Source organism: Nipponia nippon, unplaced genomic scaffold (genome assembly GCF_047370975.1).
Source record: "Nipponia nippon isolate SJK-2023a ecotype South Korea unplaced genomic scaffold, ASM4737097v1 scaffold_7, whole genome shotgun sequence".
Lineage (NCBI taxonomy): Eukaryota > Metazoa > Chordata > Aves > Pelecaniformes > Threskiornithidae > Nipponia > Nipponia nippon.
In genome coordinates this window covers 14513859-14540270 of record NW_028262391.1, presented here as the reverse complement: position 1 = coordinate 14540270, position 26412 = coordinate 14513859, and the positions used below count along the sequence as shown (strand labels likewise).

Below are 26412 nucleotides of genomic sequence, written 5' to 3'. Positions count from 1 at the left end.
GCTGGTTAACTTTTAACCTCATTTAGTTTTCCTTGGAACTGACAGCTCCCACTGCTCATGTGTCGTTTCTCTGAAACAACTTTGCAAAGCCTTTCCTTTACACAGCATAGTGGATGCATGTTCCTTCAGGGTGGTGGAGGGCGCAAGCTACAGTATGCTGGCTGCCTTGTTTTCGTTCCTGTTTCAGGGGGATTTTTTGCTGTAGTGTTGCATTTCAGCAGACCACTTGTCGACCTTCTTGGATCCTTTTCCATGGCAGTGGGAGAGCCAAATGCCACCAAGTCAGAGCGTTAAACAGACTGCGAGGATCAGCTGCGATGGATGAACGGGGCAGCTGAAGCCCTTGGGTGAAAATTTGGTACTCTGAAGTCTTAGTGACCTTGTGCAGCACTACAACAATTGTTTTTCAGAGGGGGAACCTACCTTTTTTCTATGATGAAATAGAGCTCCTTTCATGGGCTCATCCCAGTACTCTGATAGCATCAGGACAACAAGATGTGTCAATAGTGTCTTCCCAGGCCTTGCTGGCAGATGAGAGCAGACCTCCCTTACACAATTCCTGCTTTTTCTGGCTTTTGTTGCTCTAAGAAACCCATCTACCTAGCAATGGCAATGAGCTGAAGAGCCCTGCCATCCGTCCTGTGTATGGATGTGGAAATAGCAGCTTCCAGGCCACCAATGGTGACAGCCTGGGGAGAGTTGTCTTGGCACAAGGACTGCAGAAGTGCTTCACTTGCATTTGGTGCCAGATGTCTGCTTATTTTTGGCTACTGGAGTAATGCCAGCTCTGGTGTGGGTGTGGAAAAAGGGATTTGGGCAGTTAAAAGCACGATGGGGAAGAGGGGTCAGGCCTGGCTGCTCCTCAGTGCCTTGCAGGATCTTCTTACAGCAGAAGCCTTAAGGGGCTGGGTGTCCTGCTGCAACACCCATGGGCAGCCCTATGATCTGTGCCCGGTCTCACTCCTAACTACTCTTCATTTTTAACATCCATGTGAAATATGTGGGGGTCTGGCCTAACATGTGCTTGGCATGAACAGAGCCAGAAACATGCCTCTGAGCATGGGAAACATGCTCTTCCTGGGAAGTCTGGCCAGGAGCACAACTGGAGCAAGTCAGATACGGATCACAGGGTTAGGATAACGATTAGTCCTACCCTTCCCCCAGCCGTAATTAGCTGTGGTGATGTCACCCTCTGTTCTGACTTCTCGCTGGCATTAATTACAGAGCTGCAAATTTCCTGCCTTTCTCTTTTAATCGCTCGCTGAGAAACTCAGAGTTTACACCCTCTTTTTAATGTCTGCCAGCAAACTTCCTCATCACATGGGCCTAACTTCTGGCTCATAGCACCGCCTGGAAATAGGCTTGATTGGGGTGCTTGCTCAGGTGCCTTTCTGAATGTGTACACTTCCAGGTCAAGAATACTCCCTCTCCTTCTCTTGAGCTTGTGTCCTTCCATCTCATTTCATTTTGGATTCAGTCCTGAGGAGCAAGAGATGTTTAAAACCCATAGTGATGTTACCCTTCCCTTTAAGGGAATTCTGTCCCCTTTAGGAAATGCAATCTCTACAGCTAAGCTGAGCTATAGCCTTAATACTAGTAACTGAGGAATTGGTGTAGGAACTGCTAGATGAGCCTGTTTCTGTTGGAGATATCCTCTCTACTGGTGGGACAGGGTTCGGGAAGTCTGAACTGGAGCAGTTCTGCATAGCTTGAGGGGCCCAGGATCTGTCCTAGTCCTGCGAGGACCGTACAGCCCTCTGCTTGGACTGCACCACTGCTGGACTCTGCCTGTGCTGCTTAAACCTTGCTTCAGGGACTATGGCTTGAATCCAACCAGTAGTGGCTTGTAGGACATCTCTGTCACCCATGGACCCTCACGAGCTCTATGCAGCCTCTCATCCTTGGGGTCAAATGGGAAAGGTAGGAGAGTACTGCTAGAGGGATGCAGGAAAGAGATAACAGAGATTGCACTAAGAGTTGTCAGGGGAGAGGACTAGGACTGTTGAGGGCAAGTGAGATCCTGGGGGCCAGGAATGTCAGCATGAGCTGGCTGGATTTATAACCAGTTCAGAGTGGGCAGTCCTGGTTAAGTGCTGAGGCTCCAGATCTGGTCCATCAACCCCTGAGCCAGGCGGGTGCTGAGAGAAGGAAAGGAGCCTGTCTCCTCTGTTGGGGTGCTCCTCTTAGCATGTGGGTATGCAGGGCTGCCTGTATCCCCAAGCAGGCTACCCTAGGCAGCTTCTGTGCTATACCCAGAAGCTGACATGGGATGTGAGGAACCAAGGATCTACACTAATAGTCCTCCATTTAGAGAAGAGCATAAAAATACGGTTCAGAGCCCGTTCTGAGGAAGCTAAATCCAGAGCATCTGTAGAGGCATTTGAAGGGTTTATTTTGGTATTGCTAGATGATATTTGCCCCTGATCTTCATACTTGTTTTGCGGCCATTTATTTTCTGGATGATTTCTCAGCCTTGTGCGTTTTGCTCTGTACAGACCTCAGCAAGGTGGCCTCGTGGCTCCTTCAGTCAAGCATCTCCCAGTCAATCCTCCTTTTGTTTTGGGTGTCTCTCCCCTTTCAAGTGGGGTGCGTCTATCACAATGGATCCGTCAGTAACATGAGGGGGAACATATCCCATAATCAGGAACGTTCTGTCTAGAGAGAAGTGTTTATTATACACAACTTGTTAGGGACTGTCAATCAACCAGGCTCCCTTTGTTACTCCATAATGCATCATTAATGATGGCTGTTGCTGTGCATTTAATTTCATTGCACACAAGGGCCTTGTCTCTGTCTCCCCATCCCCTTCCCCCTCTTTATAATCACCAGCACAGCAGAAATTAATAAATTGATCCAGGGAAGGAGAGCTACAGGCTTGCTATAGGCTATGTTCGGTGTCCTTGCTCTCACTGAGTTGTACGTTACTCTTGGAGAAATCTCTTGGATGTCAGTAGAGCTATTTTGGGATTACTACTTGCTCTGCATCCCAAAGGAGGGGATTGGTATCTGCCCGCACACATACATGAGCATGGATAACTGGCCATGTAAAGAAAGGCCAGAGGCATCTCATGAAAGTGATCTGTTGAGTGCCAGGGATGCATACACCACATCCTTTTCAGCTCTTCAATTCTGTCCCCACCACTCTGGATCTTTGAGCCCTGAGAACATGCTGATGCTTTGCTGCTTGTCATTTCACTCATTCAGCCCAACTCAATTAACTTAAAAGAAGAATATCAGCTCCTCCAGGGCTTGTGAAAGGTGACTGGGAGGAATAAGCTTACTGGAGAATATAAATTCACTAAGAAAGTCAGTGCGTCCTTGGAATTTTTTAGGAAACCACAAATAGTAAAAAACCCCCAACCCTGAAAATCTCCAGTTGAGACTGATAAGAGGAAAGGCTAGTGGTAGCCTTTTGTTTATTAAATAAACCTAACTATGTGGTTTGGGATTGGCCTGTTGGAAGCTCTGAAGCTGATTTTCCCCTACCATCAAAGTTTGCAGCCTTCATCTTGCAACTGAAATTTAGAATGCCAGTAATGGCTAGGATAATTTTGCCTTCTGGCTGGAGTCTGCTAATTGGTTTTGGTTGGTCTCCCTGTCTCATTTCTTCCTGTTTGAGTATCTCTAGGGCTTTTTTTGAGCAGAGAGGGCCAAGCCCTTGTGTGAGCTATGGATACCAAACTCTCTGTTTTTGTTGCACTTTCCAAGATTAGAAATTACTTGAATTGCCTGGGTACTTCCCTGCTCTGTGGAAAATCCAATCCTGTTTTGTGGTCCTGAACCAGCTGCCTGATGTCTATCTCAGCACCAAATCTTGCATAAGTCCTTATGTGGTGCTGCCTGCTCATATTATATGCTGCTTAGGTGCACAAGACACTGACATGTTTTTTCACATGGAAATGGTGGTTTGTGTGGTCATTCCAGCATGAAAGCAAGGAGTGGCTTGTGTTGAGGGTAAGACACCCGCACAAATATTTCTGCTCCATTCTCCTGGGTTTTTCCAAAGGAAGTCCCATCCTTGTCCTGATACCTGTTTCACAGAAAGACCTGTAGCTACTTCCCATCAGTCCTGAGGACACTGCATAGCAATTGGAGGAGAAGAAAATCTGGTCAACTTCAGATGGACTTCTTTAATTCTCTCTCCCCACATCCTTGGCTCCAGGCCATACTCTTTTGGGATTTCCCCCTGGCAAACAGCTTTGGCAAGAGTGCTCCAGGCTGGATTCCAGCTTGTTCGCCTTTGTCCCGTGTGTGTTGGGGCAGCCAAGCCTGGCTGTGGGTTTCCGGTGTTCCTGGATGGGATCCCACGCCTGTCCGTCTGCATGGGCACGACATCTCCCTTGTGTAAAAGCAAGGGAAGAGGAAGCTACGCGTGTGTCCTCTACTGGTTTACAAGAGAGAAAAGCTTGCCTTTACTGCTCATGGCCAACAGTGTGGCCTTTCAGTCAAGAGAGCATCCTGTTCTGGAAGGCAAAGGCCATGAGCGATGCTGTTTTAAACACCTGATAAGCAGAGCTGTTGCAAAAACCTTTGATCATTTTCCAGCTGAAGGGAGTAACTCACAAAACTGCTTTGCCTCAATTTTCCGTTGCAAAGGAAAAATAACAAGATCTGATGTTTCTTTTCTGGAACAGAGCGCTTGACGTTTTTTAAAATGTTTTGCGTATTTTCTATTTGCTCTTCCTATACCCAACTATCTGAAATATTTTTAGATTCTTACTCTTGTGAATAATTTCAGAGGCTTTATGGCCTTTGTTTCAACTCAAAAGGAAGTCAAATCTCAGAATGTTTAAATCCTGGTCATAATGGATTTCTGTCTTCTGTACTGCTCTGTGGATTTGTTTGATATTTAACAAACACAAAATTTAGCACAAAGGAGGACATGTTTTACCTTTTGTTTCCTATTTTTTTCTAAGATCCACCGTTTCACTGGAGTCACGTTTCTGGAATTGCTTTCTCCACTCTAAGGTTGCTTTCTCCCTCCACTCAGCACTAATTCTGGGCCCTCCAGGGGCCCAGCAATGGAGCAAATGGTCTTTTGGTGCTGGGCTTGAACCCATTTTCCCAGGATAAGAACATGCCACTTGAGTTAAGGGAGTCACCATGCATTCACTATGGTGCTGAGGACATAAAGTGGCTTTCCGTGCGATAACTTGTAGAGTCTATACAATTTGGCAGAGATCCTAAATGCACCTTACTGGGAGGAAAGTTTGAAGATGTAGTGTATTTCCTAAAAGAAAAAAATTGTTAGCTTAAAATTTTATTCTACTCTTTGGTTTGACCCTGTAGGCTGAATTCAGCCCTTGGATTTCAATAAATGTATCTAGTAAAAAGGATTTACCAATTTACCTGCTAATACTTTCTTCTCCTTTAGTGGAAGGTTTTTCAGAGAAGACCTTGCTATGCGATAAACGGGTGCTGAATTTCATCTACAAGACAAACTGTGTGAGAAGCTTAACTGTCTAGGTCTTTGTGATGGTAGGAGAGTGAGCAAAAAGTTGGTATGAGAGTGAAACTCTCAACTTCACATTCTGAGTTCTTTGCTGAATGTTGTTCCTTTACATCCAGTGAATTTTCAGGCTTGCTTTATCTTGAGGATGGAGCTATAAACCTTGGTACTTCCCCCCTCATTCGTGGCTAGTGTACAGCAGATAATTAATTATGGAGTCTTAAATCACTGCTTGAAGCCGTAACACCAGATCATCATTCCCTTTAAATGTCTCTGGCAGAGGCTCACTATCTCTGATTTTCGTGTCTCACCAGTTGCTATTTTTATGTGTTTTGTATGGAAGAGGCTGCACCAAATAAAGCTATGTGTTGTAGTAAGTGCTTGTGGACTTTAAAATGGCTCCCACTCTGTTATGTGCCTTGTAACCTGAATTCCCAGCTCAGCTTTTTCCCCATGCCAGGAAATGTCTCCTACCTCTGAAACTCCTCTCGAGAGATGGAAGATTAGCTTTATGCTGTCAGGAGCTGTCATTTCAGGCAATTAGAAATAGATCAGCTGATGCCTGGTAGTTTTGCAAATATCTTGCTTTCCTGCAACTGCTTCATTTCTGGCTGGTTTAGAAGATTACATGCAAGGTAACTCTTCCTGATTACCCACATGCACTCTTTGTTTCTGGCTGCTATTTTCTGGCTGCTTTTTCACTGTTGGTGAAGTTTTTGATAGCTGTTAATGCCACTGTGAGGTAGCTTTATTTGTAGTGTAAGAGGGGTAGAAGTGGCAAATTTCTCCCTCCTAGTTAACCCAGTCTCTGAAGAAGGAAAAAGAGAAAATAGAAGTTGTTATTGCTGAAGGCAGAGGCAAATAAAAAAGCAGCTTTTGTTGCCCTAGAGATCTGTCCTCTACTAGGACTGGGAGGAAACATGCAGTAGGAGCTAGAGAATTGCATCAATAGAGTGAAACTCTTTGCATGCCCTTTGGCTACGTCTTTCATTAGGAAGTGCCTGCCAGCCCTCTGCTGAGCACGGATCCTGACCCACCTGTCTGGTCTTGTGTTCTCTCCATATAGGTGCTCCTGCTTTCATCTGTTTCTAGGTTAAATATTGCCACCTGAAATATGCAGTTCCCAGAGGAGACACAGTCAATGTTAGTGAAAGGCTAGCATCTGTTTCTTTGCATTTTAGGTTGAATTTGTATTCTAAAATCAGTGTGGGAGAGTGAGGGGGAAGCTGAGCCATGGCACTAGGAGGAGCACAGCCCTCTGGTGACCTCTGCATTGCCTCCAAAGCATCCTGTATGTATGTGAAATTATGAACTCTGGGGCTTGGTTATGCTGCTAACTGCATTTTGGCTTTCTCCTCTGTCTCTGAGCCTGTATTTTAACTGAAGTACAGCTAGCAGGCAGTTAACCTGAGTGCTCTACCTTGGAGATGTGCTACCCTAGATAATAACATAGTTTCTACCAAACTGTTGTTTGAAAGAGGTCTCCTTGACAACTAAGTTTATTGGCAGGGATCTGTTATCACTGGATGGAAGCTCAACAGAGAGTCTGGAAGGTAACCAAATGCCAGGAGCTGGCCTGTCTGCTATGTCAGACATCTTCAATGGCCAAGGCAGAGGAGGGTCTGCCCGCATCCAGAAATAGCGAGGCAGTGAGGCTCTTGGCTCCCTGTGTGCATGTAGATGGGGGGAAAGGAAAAATGATTGGTCTCAAGGAGCACTGTGTTCAAAACTTTGTTTTATCACAGTCTCTGAGTCCCTGGGAGAGCCTTTTGTGAGAGAGTCTGAAGGGTGGAAGACTCTGGGCTCTGGGGCTGAGCGACTGTGCCCCTGATGCATCAGCTGAGTGCTGAAAAAGGCCAGGACTTGGACAGATGGAGTAAGGGAGACTGGAGGCGGGGGAGCCTGGCCTTGCGCCAGCCTGTGGAGTGGGGTGGGTAGATCACAGAGAGGAGCTGGAGGGGGGTCAGAGGAGGATAATCCTCAAGCGGCAACGAAGACCGCAGCTGTTGGTGTTAGAGCATGGCATTGCAGAGGTTTTCTGCTGCTGGGCTGTGGGTATTAGCAGAAGTCTGCCTGCCCTGAGAGCTGGGTGAAGTGGGGCACTGATGGGCTTGTCCCCTTCCTTTGATCAGTGTCCCAGGGGATGTTCTGGGACATTCAGCTGAAGGTGGAGGAGCCTGGAGGTGTGCAGAGCCCTGGACAGAGCCTTGTCCGGTGTGGAGTGGGTTTGTAAGACCTATGACAGTAGCTGGAAGGGAAGGCAGTGTGCTGCTGGAGCTGGCATTTGGATACGCTGGTGTGTGTTGCCTTAGAATAACTGCTGAGCTCAGCCTGCATTTTTGTCCCCCTTTACCCAAGTCACGGCACTCTGCCCTGTCTGAATGCTTCTTCCCAGATGTCCAACTGGGGCAAGTGGGGCACTCTGGTGGGAACGACCGGCTCATGCTGAGCAGGGAAGCAAGCGAGGAGCCCAGCAGTAAAGCTGGTGAGCAAGTGAGGGCTCTCCAGGCCCCTGCAAGCCACTTGCTACTGTCCCTGGCAGAGGCACCCAAATTGTGCTGCACTGCAGGATCTGGCAGGCAGGCAGTGGTCCCTGTAATAGAGCCTTTTACTCCTGCGCTCTGTGGCATTTCTAACACCTCCAGTACAAGCATACATTGCTGCTGTTTTGCTGTGAGACTGCAGAGAGTTTGGCTGGGTAGAAGATGTGTGAAGGGATATTAGAAGATCCAGCAGAGTTACTGGTGTGAAAGTGGGCACCTAGAAGATCACAGCGAGGCAGGGACCATGAGGTGCTGGGAAAAGATGCACTGCATCCTTGCCCTCCAGAGAAGGGAGCTCTCTGCCCTGCGAAGAATCTGCCCTGCCCTCGCCATCCCTAGGGCTGCAGACAGATCCCGTTTTGGAGTGTTTTCCCAGGACATCACTGTCCCAGGGAACAATACATGGGATCCTTCTATCTGTTTCCTAGCAGTGCCACCTCTCCACTTCCCTACATGAGGCCCGGTGGGTTTTACTTTGCCATTGTTTTACCCAGGAAATTTGTGGAAAGAGCTGATGCCAGCTGTCCAAGGGGAACCTCAGAGGGAAGAGCAGTGAGCTGATTTGCTAAACCTGAGGCACTCAGAAGATATGAGTTGGACTCTAAAAATAAAAACTCTTGGTGTATGTTTATTTCTGTTCTGTTTTCTTCAGCTTTTTAAGTATTTCTGAGCCTCATCTCCTTCAGGATATTTTCAGTTATTTGCAGCTGTGATGGATAGGAATTGCTCATTTTTTTTTCATAAATTTAAGCTGAGACTTTTGCCCCATCTTGGGACTCCAGAAACTGGGGTCTTGAGCAGACAGACAGATGCAGAAGACAAGTAAGAATTGGCAATATGGCCAAATGCTGAGTATCAAAAACTTATCAAGCACCTCCAGCACATCTTTGCTTAGTGCCAGGACCTGAACACAATACAACCACTTGTCTATGGCTCAGGATTTAGAGGCTTTGGGAGGCACAGGTCTGTAGGTGTCTATTAGGTTGGTACATGGAGGTGATGGATAAGAATGGATCTTCTTCTGTGTCACAGCCAAAAATGGTTTGTAACAAAACGTAACAGTCATTACTGTCCAGCTGGCAGGGGCTGTTGATAGCTACTGTCTCAAAAGTGCAGACAGGTCTCTCTTTTCCTCTCTCTCTGTTCACTGGGAAGTTTGAGATCTGCCTCAAACTCTGCAAGCAAGAGCTGTCTAAGACCAGTCCCAGCCCTGCTTGTTCTCATTCCGCAACTTGGGATGCGCTGGAGCAGGGAGATCAAATAGTTACGAAGGGTGTGAATAAGCCCTGGGAAAGAGCAAGCGGGCGGCTTGTTTTATGTTTGTTTCCCTGTGTTTGTGTGAGTCACAGAGCTGGCGGTGGTCCTGCTTTCACCTCGCAGAGAGCAGAAGTAAGCGTGTAAGAGCCCCACACCAATTTGCTGAAAATAGCTGAAAGCCATGCTCTTAAGATACTCACAAGAGATTGCAATTCCTCTGTCTATTGATTCTTTGTCTCCCCCCTTCCACTGAACAGCTTTTAAAAGACAGTAAAACAGGGCAAGAGCATGCCTGCAGCCCACGGTGTGTGGCTGTCTGTCCCAGCCCTTGCCTGGATGTCACGTGCGTGTGACCTTGCAGGGTGTACGTCAGAGACTGTAGGGCAGTCAGCGGGATGGTGTGTGGAGACAGACATTTGCAGCAACAGAGAAGAGGTAAAAAACGTCTCATCCTGTTGCCCTGGAGGCTGCTGGCATGCCATACTGCTGCCACGGCAGCAGAGGGGCTGGCTCTCCACCATCACACACCAACTCTGCCCTGAGCAGTCAGGGGCTGAGGTGGTTTACACCTGAGCTCGTGCAAGTCTCTAGCAGTTGTGGCATGCCCCTGCTTATTCTCCAGTGCAGGGGGCAAAATACCAGTTGAGTGCCTTGCAATGGTGCCAGCTCATAATTGCATTTTTTCTTCTGTTTTTAATCAAGAGTGATGTTAAATTTTATGCTCTCATTAAAGCTCCAGCTTCTGGAGCCAGTAGATGATGCTGTGAGAATCCCAGCTTTGTTTCTGAGCAGGGGAAGGAAGTCTGGAAAGGCAGTCTGGCAGCTTGTAGCCTGGGGGCAAAGGTAGCAACGAACCCAGTGTTCCTTCCATGTTTCCATGGGCCAAGTCCATACATGAGCTCCTATTACAGGTTTTGAACACAAGGGTTGGCAGAGCAGCCTTTTATCTAGCCGGCGTGTTGGGAAAAGCAGGAAGAGTGCTTCAGCTTGCAAGGGATACAGGACTTGCATGATGGGCACGTATTCAGGTCAGCTCAGCTGAGCAGAAGGGAAAGTGAGAGAGGCTGCTGTCACTTAAGCCGTGGGTGTGGGGAATGCAGCTGTGGTTTGGGGGCTCACTGAACCAGGGCTGTTCATGTGCTGAGCATCTCAAGCAGGCGAGAGAGCCAGCCATCTCCCAGCATTCATCCTTCATGCAATCAAGTGATTGCTCTTTAGCAACACAGGCTCCCCTGAAGCCCTATTCCTGCCTTTCCTCCTTGCCTTAAGCAGTCTTTGCTTCACTTGTTTCCACATTTGTTTCTTCTGTTACACGAACTCTGGTCTCGGGCCTCTGAGCTGAAATACTCGGGCCTTTCAAAAGCATGACTCTGAATTGCATAGTCTCCGGCTCCTCTCTGCTGCGTGCCCAGCTCATCTTACCCTTGGTAGAGTGAGCAACAAAGTCAGGGAGCTAGTGAGTGTTGCTGTTCAACGCTTAAAACGCATGTGTGTCTTCTGAACTGCCACAATTTTGCTTTAAACCCAGACCACTCTCCATTGGAGTCAACAATTATTCCCTGGGGAATCTGCAAGCCATGTGAGGGCTCTGTTTGCCAATTCATTCACTTCTTCTGGTTCCCCTGCTATTTTGCAGTTGTGTGCCTGTCCTCAGGACCTTTATTGTCCCTGCTACCCTGACTTCCCTAAAGGAGAGCATTTCCTCCTGTGGTCTGTAAACTACCCCTCCACCCAGCCACCTTGCAACAAGTGATCTGCCCCTCACACTGTCTGACTGCTGGGGCTGGGCAGATGTGCCCTATGCACCACCCCTCTCCTTTTAACTGGGGTGGAATGGGAAGATGGATGTGGAGATTCAGAGTTATCCATCCACCTCCCTGTTTTCCAGACTCCTGACTGAGGATGGGTTGGGGGGGAACAAGAACGTGACAGGACGCCCTGCATCCTGCCCTGGAGCACCAGTGAACCTATGCCATATGCAGTCCTGTCCAGGGGTTATGTTCCAATACCTGGAAACCAGTTCTGGAGCTTGAAATGGACTCGCTGTTGGGTTGCTTCTGGCTATGTTTGTGTTGAGCTAGCAAGAGAGGTATCCCAGCAGTATCACCCGTGAGAGCCTCTGAGCAGTGTTTCCAGGGTGGGGGGTATTCTGGGGTACATCTGCTAATGAGAAATATGTGTTTGTGTCATCCATTAAGGTTTCTGCTGGCTTACAGCTAAGGTGTGGGTGTGACAATAGCTATTTAAATGCAGCTTCAGAAGTGTTTGTAGGAGATACCCAGCATCCCCTGAGAGCTGATTGCTGTTGCTTGGCACTGTGCTATAGTGCGTGCAGTGGCAGCATCACTAACACATTGCTTGCGGTAGCTAGTTTGCTATTTCTGTAAACTCAAAGGATACTTGGTTTTGTTCCTTTGATGCTCCCTCATCCCAGATGTGTAATGCATTGCCAGACGTTCACAACTGCCTGTGTTAGAGCACACACATCTAAGGCTGCATTAAGTGCACTCACTAACCACTCTGGACTTGTTCCTTCGCTTGCTCGTAACTCACCTGACACACAGACAGTTTGATGGATCTCGGTACTACCAGTGGATTCATGCTGTAACCTCCTACCTATTCTACAGCACATTGCTCACAGCAGTGTCTATCTTGAATCTCTGAGGAATCACACTGACAAAATAGGAATAAAATTTCTTTGAGTAAGAAGCTAGTTTGGGCATCCAAATGTCTCAGCTATTTAGGTCCATTTTAAATTTATTTAGTTCAGAAATTTTATACACTGGATTAAAACATGCAAATACCACTTTACAAGAACACTGGTTGTTTTTTCTTTTTCTTAAAGCATTCTTCCCCTCCCCCATCTCTGGGTAGACTCCATTTATTGCCCTGAAACAGCTCCAAAAGCCCAGTCTTGCTCTTCAGATATATAGCATAGATGTACGCGCATTCCTAGATAACCCCCTTTGCATTTAATTTTGAATGCTCCTAGATTACTTTTGTTGTATTCACTCTGTTCTGAGGATGAAAATAAATAAGGGAAACTGATTAGTTAGGCGTTGCTTTCACCTTCCCCTTTAGTCCGAATCAGTGGAGGGCTCTGTCCTTAAACCAAAGTACCTGCTTCCATTGAACATAGGAACAGCTCCTCTGCCTGTGTGCAGGTGTGTGCTTGCTGTCAGTTTGTTTGCTTTTCAATGAAGCAATGGAAAATCTAAATTTTGAACTAAATTTACCTGCAATAATTCATTCAGAGCACTGCTCTTTTCATAACTTATTAAAATGCATTAGCAATAAATTCTTAACAGTGCTTCTATAAACAGCAATTGTTCTGCTTCGAAGCCATGATGCACCCTGCCTGCTCAGTTATGCTGCTGTGTGAAGTGGCATAAATACTCAAGGAAAAATGACACAAAAGGAGCCCTGTACAGATGGCTTGGGCAAAATGCTGGCCTTTCCCTTCAGTCGTCACAAGCTGGAAATCTGGCATTAAATAGGATTTGTAGACAGGTTTGGTGTCTATCTTCTGGATTATCCCCTCTCAAACCTGCGTCTCGCTCCCACCCCATACGCTGTGTACTATCAGAGGACTTCTGATATACACTAGATGAAAATTATGTACTAAATCTGGTTTGATGGAAGATAGCCTGGTACTGGAGGTCTCTTTCCTCTCATAGCAATAATTGTGTCAGAGCTGGCTTCCTCTTCACTGTAAACCCTAGCAGGTGGCGGGGAAAGATGTTTGTATGCCTGCATGTGGCTTCTTCCCTTGCCCGTACCGCAGTGTGAAAACTATCGCCTTTTGTTTTGAACGGTCCTTTTTCTCTCTGCTCACAAATCCCATCGGCCTGCTGAGCGCTGCAGCCCAGCCACACCGATGCATTCGTGCCATCTGCTGACAGAAGAGATGATTGCACGTACCAGTTTTGCTGGAGTTTTTCACAACTTCTGTGGGGATCTCAGACACGGAAGGACAACGAACATGCCCTTAGCAAGGGGGAATGTTTCATCTCTTCTTCTTAAGGTGCCTGGGTAACTGGCAGTAAAGTTTGAAATAAGATTTGAAGCTCAATATTATGATCTAAAGCATCAGCAGCAAAGTAGAATGTCCTAAGCTCAGGAAAGCAAAGAGATGTTTTAGTAGCATCATGATTTCATAAACCGTCTTTCTGGGAAGAGGTAAAATGGTACTTCTTCCTCAACCCCAAAGTTCTGTGGAATATTTCTTGCTTAATTTTTGAGTACTCAGAATATAATTTGGGGCAGGGAGTTGTGGTTTAGCAACCAATTCTACTTTACAGGGTCCTCCTAGTGGTGCCCCCATCTGTAGGCAGAGAATGCCAATGACATACACGTCTGAGCACAAGCAAATGTTACCTCTTTGAGAATCGGCATACTTTTGCCCTCCTCTGGGCTATGCCTGTGGATAAGGGCTGGCTGATGTCTGAGCTTAGCTTGGAAGTGCCCCAAACCCCATTCAACACGACACCTTCCATCCCTGGTGGGGAAGCAAATCTGAGCGGTCTTTTTGCCTGATGGCAGTACTCCTTCTGTTGGGCTGTTTTGTGAGCCAGGGAGAGCAGAGCAGTATGTATTTGGGTAGAAGAGCTCACTGGGGCCTCAGATCTGGGTCCAGCCAGTCATACGAGGTAGGTCTACATGGGCACAAGCAGAACAACCCCAGCCAGAAAGGCAGTGCAGCTCAGTATATGACTTGTGTTTTGTGGCTGATTGGCTTCAGCTACAAATCAGTATTTCTCTGTCTCTGCCTCTGCCAGCTCCTTCTCCAAGTGCAGCCAGGAACAAATATGTAGGATTGTGCTCAGATGTCTTCTGGGCATGAGCTGCACATCAGCTTTGTCTGACTTCAGGGATGAACATCCCTGTTAAAGGGCCAGCTCACACCCTCATATTCCCGCTTCTACCCTGTGCAATTAATTCTATAAACTGTGTTAGCAAATTTAGGAGGTCTGTAATCTTCTTTGTTTGTCCATTAATCACAGGGTGGGGGGCCAGCTGTCAGTGGGAAACTAGTGAGGACAGTGTTAGCCATTGCTTTCTGTGTAGCAGGACTGTATTCAAGCAATATCCATTCCTGTTGTGCTGGGAAGTGTTTCCATGCAAGGGATAGCGAGCCCTGCAGGAGCTCAGCATCCACTGGGAAATTTTACAAAGTGTTTTCAAAGCAACATCTATAAAATATAGGTGAGATTTCTAATTACTGAATTCATTTGAGGGGTCTGTATTCTCCATGTACCTGCCTCTTCTAAGCATAACTTCTTTATCAGCACTTGTGAACAATGCTTTTTAGCATTTTTAATTATTGCTACAGATATATTAGGGAATTTGTAGGATTAAAATTCAAGATTATGCACTGTGTAAGACAATAAAGAAGGTAGTATAAGTTCTGAGAGAAGCTTTAAACAGAACAGACCTGCTAAGACAAAATCTATCAGTATACTATGGTTTTCCTTAAGGCTTATTACTGGAGTGATGTGAGGTTCTCTATTAAATAAAGCAGAGTGTAAACAGAGCATTTCTAGTTCTCACATTTTCAGGGGAAAGCTAAGTGCACTAACTGAACATACTATGTTATTGGGTTTGAATTTTCAACGGTAGCTGCCTTTCCTCTGTCCTTGCAAAAATGCCTGGAGAAAATGAAACTTGAAGATATTGCTATAATTTCATGGCCTGTCTCTTATTTCTTGGATGTTTGGGTTGGGGACACTGCCTCCTAAAACTTGGGGGGATTGGTGAATGGGATCCTGCTCCACTGAGCTTTTCAGAGTCACCAGGGTGAAGCAGCCCTGATAGGAGATGAGATTTGAAGAATGAGCTTTGATTGTCATCAGTTTTCCATTACAAGAGGACTTTGCGATCCTACTCTGTGAGGTCTTTTGCATAAGTTTCTGACAGCTCTCTGGCCCCAAATCTTGCTTATGTCCATATACCACTAGGATTGTAGATGAGAAAGGACTTTGGGAGAGAATGGCTTCCTGGAACATACTTTGTGAATTTTATATTTGATCAGCAACAATTTTGCTTTCTCTTCTTTCCGCCTCACAATGTAACTATCACCCTGATGAGCTGAGAGATGACCAGGCCTGCTCTAAATAAATGTGTGTGTGAGGCGCTGTTTCGTGCCAGGTAATCACAAAAAGGCTTTGCAACAGATGTGGAGCTGGTCTCCTGGAATTTCTCCTTAGTGAGCAGAGCAGGCAAAATGGGATAAGAGTCCTGTGCAAAGGGCCATGAGTGCTCCATGCCTGAACTGTTACTAGCATTTCAAGCCCTGTTACTGGTACTAGAGAACTGCTCCAAAAATACAGCCCTCATCTCACTGCAAATACTTACAGGGCATCAGCTAGCTGTGAGCACTGCCAGCCCCTGCCTCAGAGCTCCAGCAGCTCCTCCTTCCCACCAGCTTCATGCCTTACATGGGAAGGAGGGCAATTGCAATACCTGGATCTTGCAGGGCCATCTGGCTACGTGACTTCTTACTGTTGCTTTCTTAAGATCACAGTGCATTTCACCTTTGGAGTCCTGTGCCAGAGTGTCAGTGGCATTTTACTGTGTGCCTTCACGCAAGGTGGCGCAGGTTCTACTCTGCTGTAGCAGCGGTTGCTGTTCCCTTTCTCTTTTACTCTAACTGTTCCAGCTCCTGTGCTTCCTGGCCGCTGCATGTGCTGCAGGGATAAGAGATCCTTGACAGCTGCTGGGGCCGTGGGCTTGGCGCTCGATGGAGATCGAATCCGCACAGTGCTTCCTGCTACGCTCTTTAACAGATGACAGTGCTCAGCTGCACATAAATGACTATATTATCTGAGAATTTAGGGACTGACAGTCTCTGTTAGAAGCTTTTGCTGGCTTTTCTGTGCTGCCAAATATGACCTCTGCAAGATGAAGCTGGGGCAGGAGGGTAGGAGGAATGGGACATGGGCAGGTAAGTTTGGAGGGCTTACGTTTTCCTCCATCTGTCTCTCATGGAAAGGGAGGAGGAATGCCTTTGAAATTTCTGCCAAATGTTCCCACTCACTTTAGGGGAGCTGCTCTGTTTTCTGCTAGCAGAAAATCTGGCCTATAACTTCTTCCCCTGGCAATGGGGACGAAGGGGAATTCCGCATGAATGTCAAAGCCAACCAGCACTTTTCATACAGCTGATGCTGTACATGGGGCCTTAACAGATACATTTCATATAGGTGACTTGATCTGGCTCCACGTGGTTTTGGCAATGTTCTCAGTGGTGGGTGGGAAATTGGTTAGTACTGCAGGAAAGCTTGCTCTTAGCTTCATGATCTCATACACAGTTGTATTGTTTAAGCCTTTTTGATTTCAGCACTTTCTGACCAAGGATCTGCATTCCCTGCCTCATCTTGCTTGTCCAATCCATGCTTATCTGCAAGGACAGAGAAAAATTATATTGTCATTCTGGCATTGGGTGTCTCAGCTGTATTTGGCCTATCTGTCTTGGCTTCCCCCAGTGTTTGGATATAGGATCTGTCAAAGGGGCCAGGCCAGGGCTGTGTGGATGGAGTACAGTGAATTCTGGGGGCTGGAGAGAGGATTCGCTTCATGTCTTCTTCTGCACAGATGTCTCAGAAAGGCTTCTGAAGATACCTGCTTTCCTTCTGCACTCAGAGAATGGATTCCCTCTGTGTCCAGCACTCTTTTGGGGCTTGGCTGCTTTCCTGGAATCATCCTTTATTTGCCTTTTCTGAGCTGTCCCATGCTATAAAGCTCAATAGATTTAGTCATTGGTAGATGAAGAGAATGAAAGTGGTTGAAGGGGATGCCATTCTAATCATGTCATTGACCCCAGGAGCCAAGTTTGATGGATTTTAAGGGAAAATATCAAGAACATTAGATTGAATTACAGCTGTGGTTATCCATCAACCATCTGATGGCTGTTTGTTGCCACGCATACTCCACATGTAAGTTTTAGCTTTGCTGGATGATTTAGTGGAGAATTTTTGAGTCAAGGACAAAACTCCTGCTGCTCTGCAGTGAGGTAGAGCTGTTATTACAGGCTGGCACTGAGGATGGGCAGTGTTGGTTCAGGCCCAGTTCATAAGGAATAGTGCTGTGATTTGCTCTGGCTGTGACTTGTCTTTGTAGAAAACAACTCTGCTACAGGAACAGAAAACAAGCTGGTGGTTAAACACCTGGGGAGAGAATTTCTAGCATGTTGGATAACTGTAAGCAGGAGGCTTGACAGAACAGCTCAAAGTGCATTTATGATGGAGGGTCTTGTGTTATTTACAGGATATGAGGGTGTGGTGGCATTCCCCTGGGCATAGCCCTCTGGCTGGCACCTGAACATAAAGTGGTGTAGCAACTTAGCCCTTTCAGGACAGGCAAACAGATACTAGACAGTAACTAAGAACAGACAACCATCCCAGAGGAGCCCAAAGTGCTTTTGCAATGTTGGAGTCAAGTTCTGCCCGACATGTACACGTGCCCTTCTGGCTGACTTGCAGCAAGAGGAGAATGTGTTCCCAGGTCTGGAAGGGAACGGCTTTGTCCATCGCTGGAGAGCTGCCACGTGTCTTCTGTGAGAGGCACCTGGCGCTGACTAGTCAGATTGGGATGAGAACTTGAGGGAGACTGGGGACTTTTTTCTCCTGTGCAGCCTCCAAAACCTTCCCCTGTCCTATTTCCACTGTTCTTTTCCAGTGTCATCAACACCCTTTGTAAAGTGGTGGGATTGGTGTTGGCTTCTTCAGGGAGAATGTCCTGAAAGGTGAAATTAAGTTTTGGAGAGGAAGGCTCCATTACATTGAGCAAACCAGCAGTAGAGTGGGGCTAATTTAGCAAGCAGGGCTGCTGAGGTATTTCCAAGAGGACCGTGAAGACATCCCCGCAGAAGTCACCTTTTCATGTGACATGCAGTGTTGACCCCCTCATTTCACCTAGGGTGCAGCAATACTAGGACCCACACAAGTGCTGAGAAGGACGATTGGGTATACAAAGTTTCAGTAAGTTGTTCTTTTCACCATGGAAGATGGCTGACTAAGCCATGTAAAATCTTGAGTGATCTGTGGAAGGTGCCATGGTTAGGTGAGTTTCTTCATTTCCTAGCAAGCCAGCAAAAGGAAATACTTTTTGACACAACATGTACTTTGTGAAACATGGTGCTGCAAGGCACTGACTATACCAAAAATGTAAACGATGTAGAAAGCAATGAGAGACATTCCCAGCACATAAGTCCACCAGTGCTGTTAAAGACAAAGCTGCAAATACTGCCTCTGGTTTGGGAAATCCCAAAGCCAGAGACTGCTTGGAGGTTGCAGAGGGAAAGTTATTATGCTGTACTTTCCTTGCTCTTATGCTCTTCCCCTGCAAGCAGTCAGCAGCAGTTGCCTGAGAGAGGATGCTCGGATAGATGGATGTGTTATATACCTCACTGAGGTTGTTATGCTCTTGTAAAGAGCACAGTAACAGTGAAGGGACTAGGAGAACAAGGGCAGAACAGCCTCTCCAGCAAGGAGCTGCATGTTTGCACTCAAGAAGCTCAACCTTGTTTGTGCCCGCTGTTGTTACCTTGTAAGCAGATCCAGGAGAGGAGTCCTGGTAAGTCTCCCTCAATGTAACATCTTGCTGAATACTTAGCAGTGCTCCGTAAGGGTGTGAGCAGAAATCTAGACCCCATGTAGCCCTTGCCAAATGTGTGCTCTCAGTCCCAGAGGGTGGAACTGGTAAAGCGATCTGTCCCCTGGCAGATTTTATCTCTGGGATTGCAGTTCCAGGATAAATGGCATCTTGTGCCATTTCCAAAGGGAATTTTATGTGTTATGCATGCTTAAAAATATGGACACCGTATGGACACCGTGTACAGTGTTAAGCAGGGTGTAGCAGCAAGCTGTTCTTTTAAGCACACTTGCTGCCCCTTCTTCCTTCTGTTCTGCTTGTCAGCTGCTCTCAGACCTCATCACACATATTCTTCAGACCCTAAAGCACCTCCTTGACTTGCACTTCATATTCTTTGTAGGCTTTCAGCTTTCAGACACTCTTATCTTAATTTGACTAATATGACTCTGGATCAAGTCCATTAGATAAGCAGACTGGCAGGCTGGAAACCTGACATCAGTTTGGAGGGTGACTCTTGAACTCTTCATTATCCAAAGCAGAGTTGCACAGCGATGTAGGGCCTCCCTCTGCAAGTGCCAGTTCCAGCTCTGGAAGCAGTCTAGCCCCGATATTGTGGTCTGTGAGACCTGAGTATTTTAGCCAAGCAGGTCACCGCAGTAACACCACTGCTGGCTTTGGTGCCAGGGTGGGTTTGGGTGTTTGTGACAGCACTGCCCTTTGCTGTACAGGCACACCCTTTGAATCTGGGCTTTTTCTTTCTTTTTTTTCTTGTTTTCCCCTTCCATTATGAAATACCCCTCTGCATTGGCATACGGGATTTCAGCTAGCTGGGTGCCTTCCACCAGGGCACATGGGAACTGCGAAAAAACTGGGACACTACTTTTAAGATTGTTTTTAAAGAAGACTTTGGAGAAAGAAGCTGATTTCTTTTACGAGGGGGCGCTGGGTCCCTGCAGTGTGTTCTATCACCGTATCACAAGATTTCTAAAAGGAGCAGAATCAGTAGGACACTGGTGTATCAGTCTGCAAAGAGCAGCTTCCTTCGCTCGCCTCCCATATTTGACTAAACTGGTATCACACGGTTCAGTCTCCCCACTCCCCTCCCACCCCCTGCCTGCTTCCACCAACAGTCCTCTCAAAATGTGCTTTGTAACTAAGGACTCTCCTAAAGAGCTGACTCTTCCAGTTCTTCTGCGTAACAAAAACTTGTGCTGCTCATAAATAGATTTGCAATTACCAAGGGAAACAGAAGAACCCGTGCAGCCCAGCTGCATCAGAGCCGACCTCCCATCCTGTCTTAAAGAAGCCCCTGAAATTCAACACATGTCACTTGGGCATAGCTGGGAGACCTCTGCAGGGATCTTTTCTTTGAACAACATTCCTCTTCTGCAGGATCTGCTGTTTGCAGCAGGATTGTCAAGGAACCGCAGAGTGCCTGCCTAGTGTCTTTACGAAAAATGACAAAAGCTTTTTGTTTTTTGACTAGCCTGGGGTTTCATGTATTTCTTTTAGCACTCAAGGGTAAGAATTGCCTGGCCAAAGCAGAGGATCCTGAGATTTATCATGAGCTTACAAATTGGTTCTCTGATAATAACATCTGGTGTCTGGTTAGTGCCATCTGAGCAATTCCAAGCACTTTCTGAGCATCCAGGAGGTCAAACTTCCTTAGCTTTTGGGGCTGACAGGAGGGTAATGATTTTATACAGAAGAAAAAAAGGTATGCCCGAGGTTATGCATCAAACTGGGTAGAACTGGGAGGGAAACTCAAGAGTCCTGGCTATGCTGGGTCCTGTGAAAGGATTAAGCAGTAGAAATGAGGGAGGTGATGGTATATGTGGGTGATCCCTAGCCTTCCCTATAGAAGAGATCACCTGTACAGGGAAGATCTCTTCTATATGTCATCTCCCTAGGCTGCCAGGGGGCATGAGGGCATACACCCAGCATAGTGTTTTTTGGCCACCCTGCTGAGGTGAACGGGCACTACCCCTGCCTTTGACAGCAGGTATATCAGCTCCCTGCAAACCTGGGTGGGCTCAGCTTGTGTTAGATCCTGGGCTCAGGCTCTGCACCTCCGCAAAGTGTGGTTAGTTTCCCAGTGACACATTTCTGCATATCCCAGAAAACATGCCTGGAGCTGGGGCATGCAGTGCCAGAGGGCAAGCTTCCCTACGAGGGCTCTGTGCTGCTGCTTGCTAGATGTGCTGAACCAATGAGGGCAAATGAGATCTGTTGAATCAAAAGCAATTCCCAGCATTTCTGGTTTCCTCAGAGACGTGATTGCTTCCTGGAACCCCTCTGGAGAGCTTCCCTGCGTGGGAGTTGACTTGCCCCAGGGCCTTGGATGGGTCTATGGAGGAATTTAAACATACAGCCCTATTGATGTCAATGGGGACTTTCTGATTTCTTGTATGAGGGGTATGTACCTATGTTTCTTCCCAGGTGCTGGGGATGCGATAGCAGCAGCATGATGCTCACTTTCTTTCAATATGATTACTAAAAAATGTTGCTTAAGACAATAGCCAGGTCTGTGCAAGACTGGCTGCAAGTAACAGGAGACTTGTGCTAGAGCACAAGCTAATTCTTTGGGAGGGCACACTTTAAATGCAAGGTCAGCCAATGATCAGTGCCAGAACACCACATCATTGCTATTGATTGAGGAAATCAGTGTCCAAACTTCTTGTTTAGTGGAGATTAAGTTACCTGCAAAGTAAGAAGGGAACAGGGGGAAGAAGACATCAATGAAAATGCCAGCTCAGGTGTTAGATTTCTCTAGAGAAAATCTCAATTTTAATTCTGTACACTTTCTCCTGGAGTATGAGGAAGAGAGAGGAGCAGGGAGAAGGACACTTCTAATTTTGTCCAGTTCTCCTTTCTCTCCCTTCTGTCCATGTGCACGTCTTGAAGTGTGTAAAGTGTCCAAGTGTCCCAGTTCTTCTGATCATTCACAGACAGCACTGTGTCCCTAGGCTGAACCCACAGTGCTTTGGGTCTCTGGGCAGGGTTGCAGAGGGTATTCTGGCATCTTCTGAAATCCAGCGTGGGGCTGAAGGGCAGGTACCAGGCATGTTTATTCTGTGCTGCAGCTATTTTTAACAGCTGATGTTACACAGGCTCGTGCTGCTTCTCGAATCAGATTAGATGGCAAAGTCAAGAGGTGAGCAGAGAAGCTCTGTAATGAGGAGCAGCAGCTAACATCAGTTTTACTTGCTGAATTGCACTGCACAGCTGCCTGCAGGCTGCAGCCGGCCCCTTGCCATTAACCTGGGGTCTTTTCCTTCTGGAGAGAAGGGGCAAGCTCTTGGCTGTATACCCCACAGATAAGCTTGTGTGCATCATTTACACGTGTCTGGGGATCACCATGGCCCTAAAGGTCTTCAGCAGCTTGGCCATAGTATCTTTATGGTTTAGTAGCCTCTTGCTTGCCTCCTGTGCTGGTGATACGTAGAATACATTTTGATCTCAAGAAGTTGAAGATGATCTGTGCAGGACCACATTAGCTTTCTGAGTCAGCTTGCAAACCCTTCCTGGCACAGAAAGTCTGCAAGGACAGGGGTGTTACAGTAACTCATAGTCCCAGCTACAGGGAGCCTTGCAGGCTGTGCAGAAGGAGTGGGTGATGCAAGGGTCAAGGAAGAAAATCAAGGCTGTGCACTGTGTGCACTGTCTCCTCCCCAGCAGGCTGGTATGGAACGTGAGCAAGGCGTTTGCTACTGCAGACGCTGGGGTCTAGGCTGGAAAAGAGGAGCAGTGCAGAGCTAGTGCCTGGGTCTGGCTTGGCTCCTAGAAGAACTCCTGTGATATGCTTCTGCATGCAAGGTTCTGCAAGTCCTCCTTTGTGGAGCCTTTCTGAGCACCCCACTGCTCTTTTGACCTCTGTCCAGCTCCCATGCAGCAGAAGTGTCCCTTAATTCAGCGGCTGCCCTGAACATCACGACATTCAGTTTGATGAGACCAGGTTAGACTAACAGAATGGCATCTTTCTTTGCTCACATTTTATTTTGGTGGCAATGGTTGTGTATCTATCTAAGGCATCAGGAAGGAAGGCTTCAAGAAGGAACCCCAAATTAGGAAATGCATATGTTAGAAATAAGTTTTTGTGTAATTTTTTCTTTCTTTGGTCAGTTTCTTCAAAGACAAGTCTGTAAGTTCCTCCTTATTTACGCAAAGCTGGTCATGCAATAGCAGCAGATCCCAGCACACACTGCAATGGTCGTGAAATCAGTTCATCTGAAATTCTGTAATGGATGGAGACCATCTTTTCATTGCCTTTTTTTTTTTTTTTTAATGGGAAGAATAGTCTCTGTGTCATGTGCATCAGAGTCTCAATTCATTCAAGGATGTATCCCAAATGTAGGTGTTATGTAAAAGTAAAATCTCTTTTCTCTGTCTTTATTCTCCTTGTATCACAGTGCTTGGCATAGAAATAAATCTTACTTTCCTGCCACTGAAGGAACAACAATGCAATAAAATTCTGTCTGTAGAACTCATTTGCTCAGCTGCGTTACTCTGAACTGACTGTTTAGTGAACTAACCAGCAAGCTTGGCCTACAAGTGCTGCTCCTAATTCTCACATTCCCTGCTTTTCTTATGTTGTAAGCGTAATTACCTGTTACAATGTCAAGTTTTATAGCTTGGGAAGGTCTTAAACTAGTTACACAGCTAGGAAAACAGAACTTCTTTAAGGTGCTTTAGACAGAAGTGGTAACTGAACACCAATTTCTTTCTTAGCAAAACACCAGCTTTGCCAAACAACCTTTTCAAAAGAATATGTCACACAAGATATGACTGCAAAGTATGCGTTTTGCCTGGTAGCAGCAAGAGGCTTCTTAAATATCAGTGAACCTACTGTGATGCCATGAAAGCTGATCCTTCAGCTAAAATAAATTTTTTTGTGTTTGACCCTACAAGTTCTGGGTTTGGTCTTTACAGATGACTCCACAGGGCTTCTACAAATTTCACAAGGCTATCTGTAACCCCTATGCCCTCCTCCTCCCAGATGGTCCTGTTACTGAGATGGAAAGAAGAGAACTCAAATGGCCCACTGGTGCTATTATCTTAAGGACTTGGGTCAAGTACCAATCTTGATATTTTTCTTCTTTGCATTTGCACTTACATGCTTGCTGAGCTGGAGTGCCTGCTCCTGTTGTACGTAGACGTGGTTCTCTCAGCTTGTGTTTGGGCTGTTGAAACTTGGGATGAAAGCTTTGCGCCAGGGTAGTGTAGGCCATACAATGTTGGCTAATGGGTTTCCTTGAAATCCCTGCACGTTTCAAATAGATTTATGAATAAGGCGGGCAACTTGAACACATTGCAAGCCCCTAAAGCCTTAGTGAATCCTGAATTTGGCCATCTCAACTATTTATAGAAAACTCTATGCCTATTCTAAATATATTTTCCTCAAGGGCACCTCATCTCAACCCCCTGCTCCACAGCTTAAATCGGATCAGCAATGCTGCTATGATCTGTTAGCAAAAATTCCTTCTCTAGCTCTGTGGCAGAGCTGGAGATGTTGCTGGTCCAGGCCTTGGAGGGGAAATTCTGTGCCAGGCAGAGCTCAAGTGTTTGGATTTAAACTCTGCAGCCAGCTGGGTAGAGAGATATTGATGATATATTAGATCATCTCCTGTAGCCATTGCCTGATTTTTTTTTTTATATTCCTCCTCTGCTGATAGGTCTAGAGTTCTGCAGGGGGAAAACCAAGTGACTTATTGGCAGTGTATGGCACCTTTCCCTTTCAGAAGTCTTCAGCCTTGCAAACTAGGCTTAATGGTGAGCACACAAAGCATTTTCTTTCTAGTGGAAGTGTAAAGAGTGTTTCGTGGGCAGAAAGCATTTCCTGTTGCAAGGATGCTTGAAATCGGCGCTCTCTTTTTCTTTCTCTGCTGTAGGGAAGAGAAGTGTCTCTTCTGTGGGAGTGCCTGCATGACCGCGCTTGGAGAGCCGTGCTTCTGAATCTACAGGATGGTTCTTCCTGAAATGTCTTCCACGCAGAAGCCTCCTCTTTGCTAGCTGGCATTTTGTAACCCCTCTGGCAGCAGAGCAGGCTGTGCAGGCTTTGTCCAGTGCAAGCTTTGCTTTGTGTTAGTGAAGGCAGGAGTGCTCTAAGATGGCGTAGAACTAACATTGCAGGAGTGGCTCCTGCTCTCATCTGGCTTTGGAGGTTGATCATACATGTTCACTGTTATTTTCCAGGCAGGTGAGCATGGGGCATTTAGAAAGCAGGGCTTGAGTCCCACTTGCTGTTGATTGGATGGGGTCAGACTGTCAACTCTATTGCTCCCACATAAGGACAGAGGATCGCTTCAGGCCAAGCAGAGCAACTCATCCCATGGTAGATTCTGTAGTGCAGAATCTCTACCTTTTAGAAAAATCATATGATTTTCTTTTTCAGTCAAAGTCTCTGGCTCTACCATAGGATAGAAGTTGTGGTGCAAAGGGCACCCTGCAGAACTTCACAGGACATTTTTTTCATCCTTCAAGTTTAAAAATATTTAGAAAAATACATCCTCTATTGAATTGTATAGGTTTGAACAGTTTCTTCTGTAGGCTAGTTACATTCTATCTGCCTCTCTCAGGAACATCTGCAGATTTGCACGGCAGATGCTGCAGATCACAGTCCTGAGCAGAAAATTTTGGGTCAGTGTGGAGGCAGGATGGGTCAAGAGGACCTTACATATCCTGAATAGCTCTGATGCCCCACAGTAAGGGTCAGTACTGACTTGTATGCTCAGAAAAAAACAACTTCTTCCAGTTCCTATGATGTGATTGACCCAAACTCTATTCCATGGGTCTTAGACTCAACTTACAACTGGGGTGTAAAGCACCAAGACTGCTTGCACTGGTTCAAGAACAGGATTTGGAAGCAGTGTGTCAGTACTGTCTCCAGAAATCATGTCAATTTAGGTACCCATTAGAAATCCCCTTCTGGGTGCAACGAAGTAGTGACTGCTGCTCACTTGACCTCAGGGACAGAGAAGCCTGTGCAAAGCTTTGCTACTCTATAGATCAGGGTAATGTAGCTCACACTGTATCTAAGCCTCAGAAAATGTTTTTGAGGTTGACAGAAGCTTTTCTTGGTTATTGTTACCCTTTAAGGATGAATGGGGCAGCATGTGGCAAGATCTCAGAATGGGATTAGCTCAGGACTTAGCAGGAAGAGTTTCTTAGCACTCCTCCAGAGCTATTTCATGCTCTTGCAGCCTCTGGAGCTGCATGAAATGGAAAGGGTTATGTCCTTGCCTGCCTGGCAGGAAAATCATCCCAGCTCAGTGCAGCAAAATGGATTGGGTCCAGTGCTCTTGGAAGCAATAAAACAGGTAAAGTGTATTGAACAAGGAATTTCACGTGGGGGATTTCACTGTGACCCTGAATATTGTCCCAAGATGCATTTGCCTTCACACACAGGCCTCTTCCTACAGTCTCCTTGGCTCTTCCAAGGAATCAGTGTCAGCATAGCTTTACATTTTGCTCCCATCATGGCTTACCTGTGTGCATGCAGGTAGCGTTTCCTTGCCCCTGTCCTAGCTTGCAGGAACGGACAGGTGAGTCTCTCCAAAAGCAGTGCAGTGCCACTCA

At 46.5% G+C, this 26412-nt stretch overlaps 1 protein-coding gene across 2 annotated transcripts in view; it reads left to right on the top strand.

The window, feature by feature from the left end:
* Window positions 1-26412, top strand: part of MB21D2 (Mab-21 domain containing 2) — a 62223-nt gene that overhangs the window by 30547 nt on the left and 5264 nt on the right. The window contains exon 1 of one of the 2 annotated variants that reach the window (XM_087739576.1): window positions 16122-16192. The exons of the other annotated variant lie outside the window; for it this stretch is intronic. Coding sequence (XP_087595702.1) covers window positions 16150-16192 — 43 coding nt within the window. The 5' untranslated portion in view covers window positions 16122-16149. Of the gene's footprint in view, window positions 1-16121; window positions 16193-26412 lie in introns of those variants that run through there. 2 annotated transcript variants of the gene reach the window in all.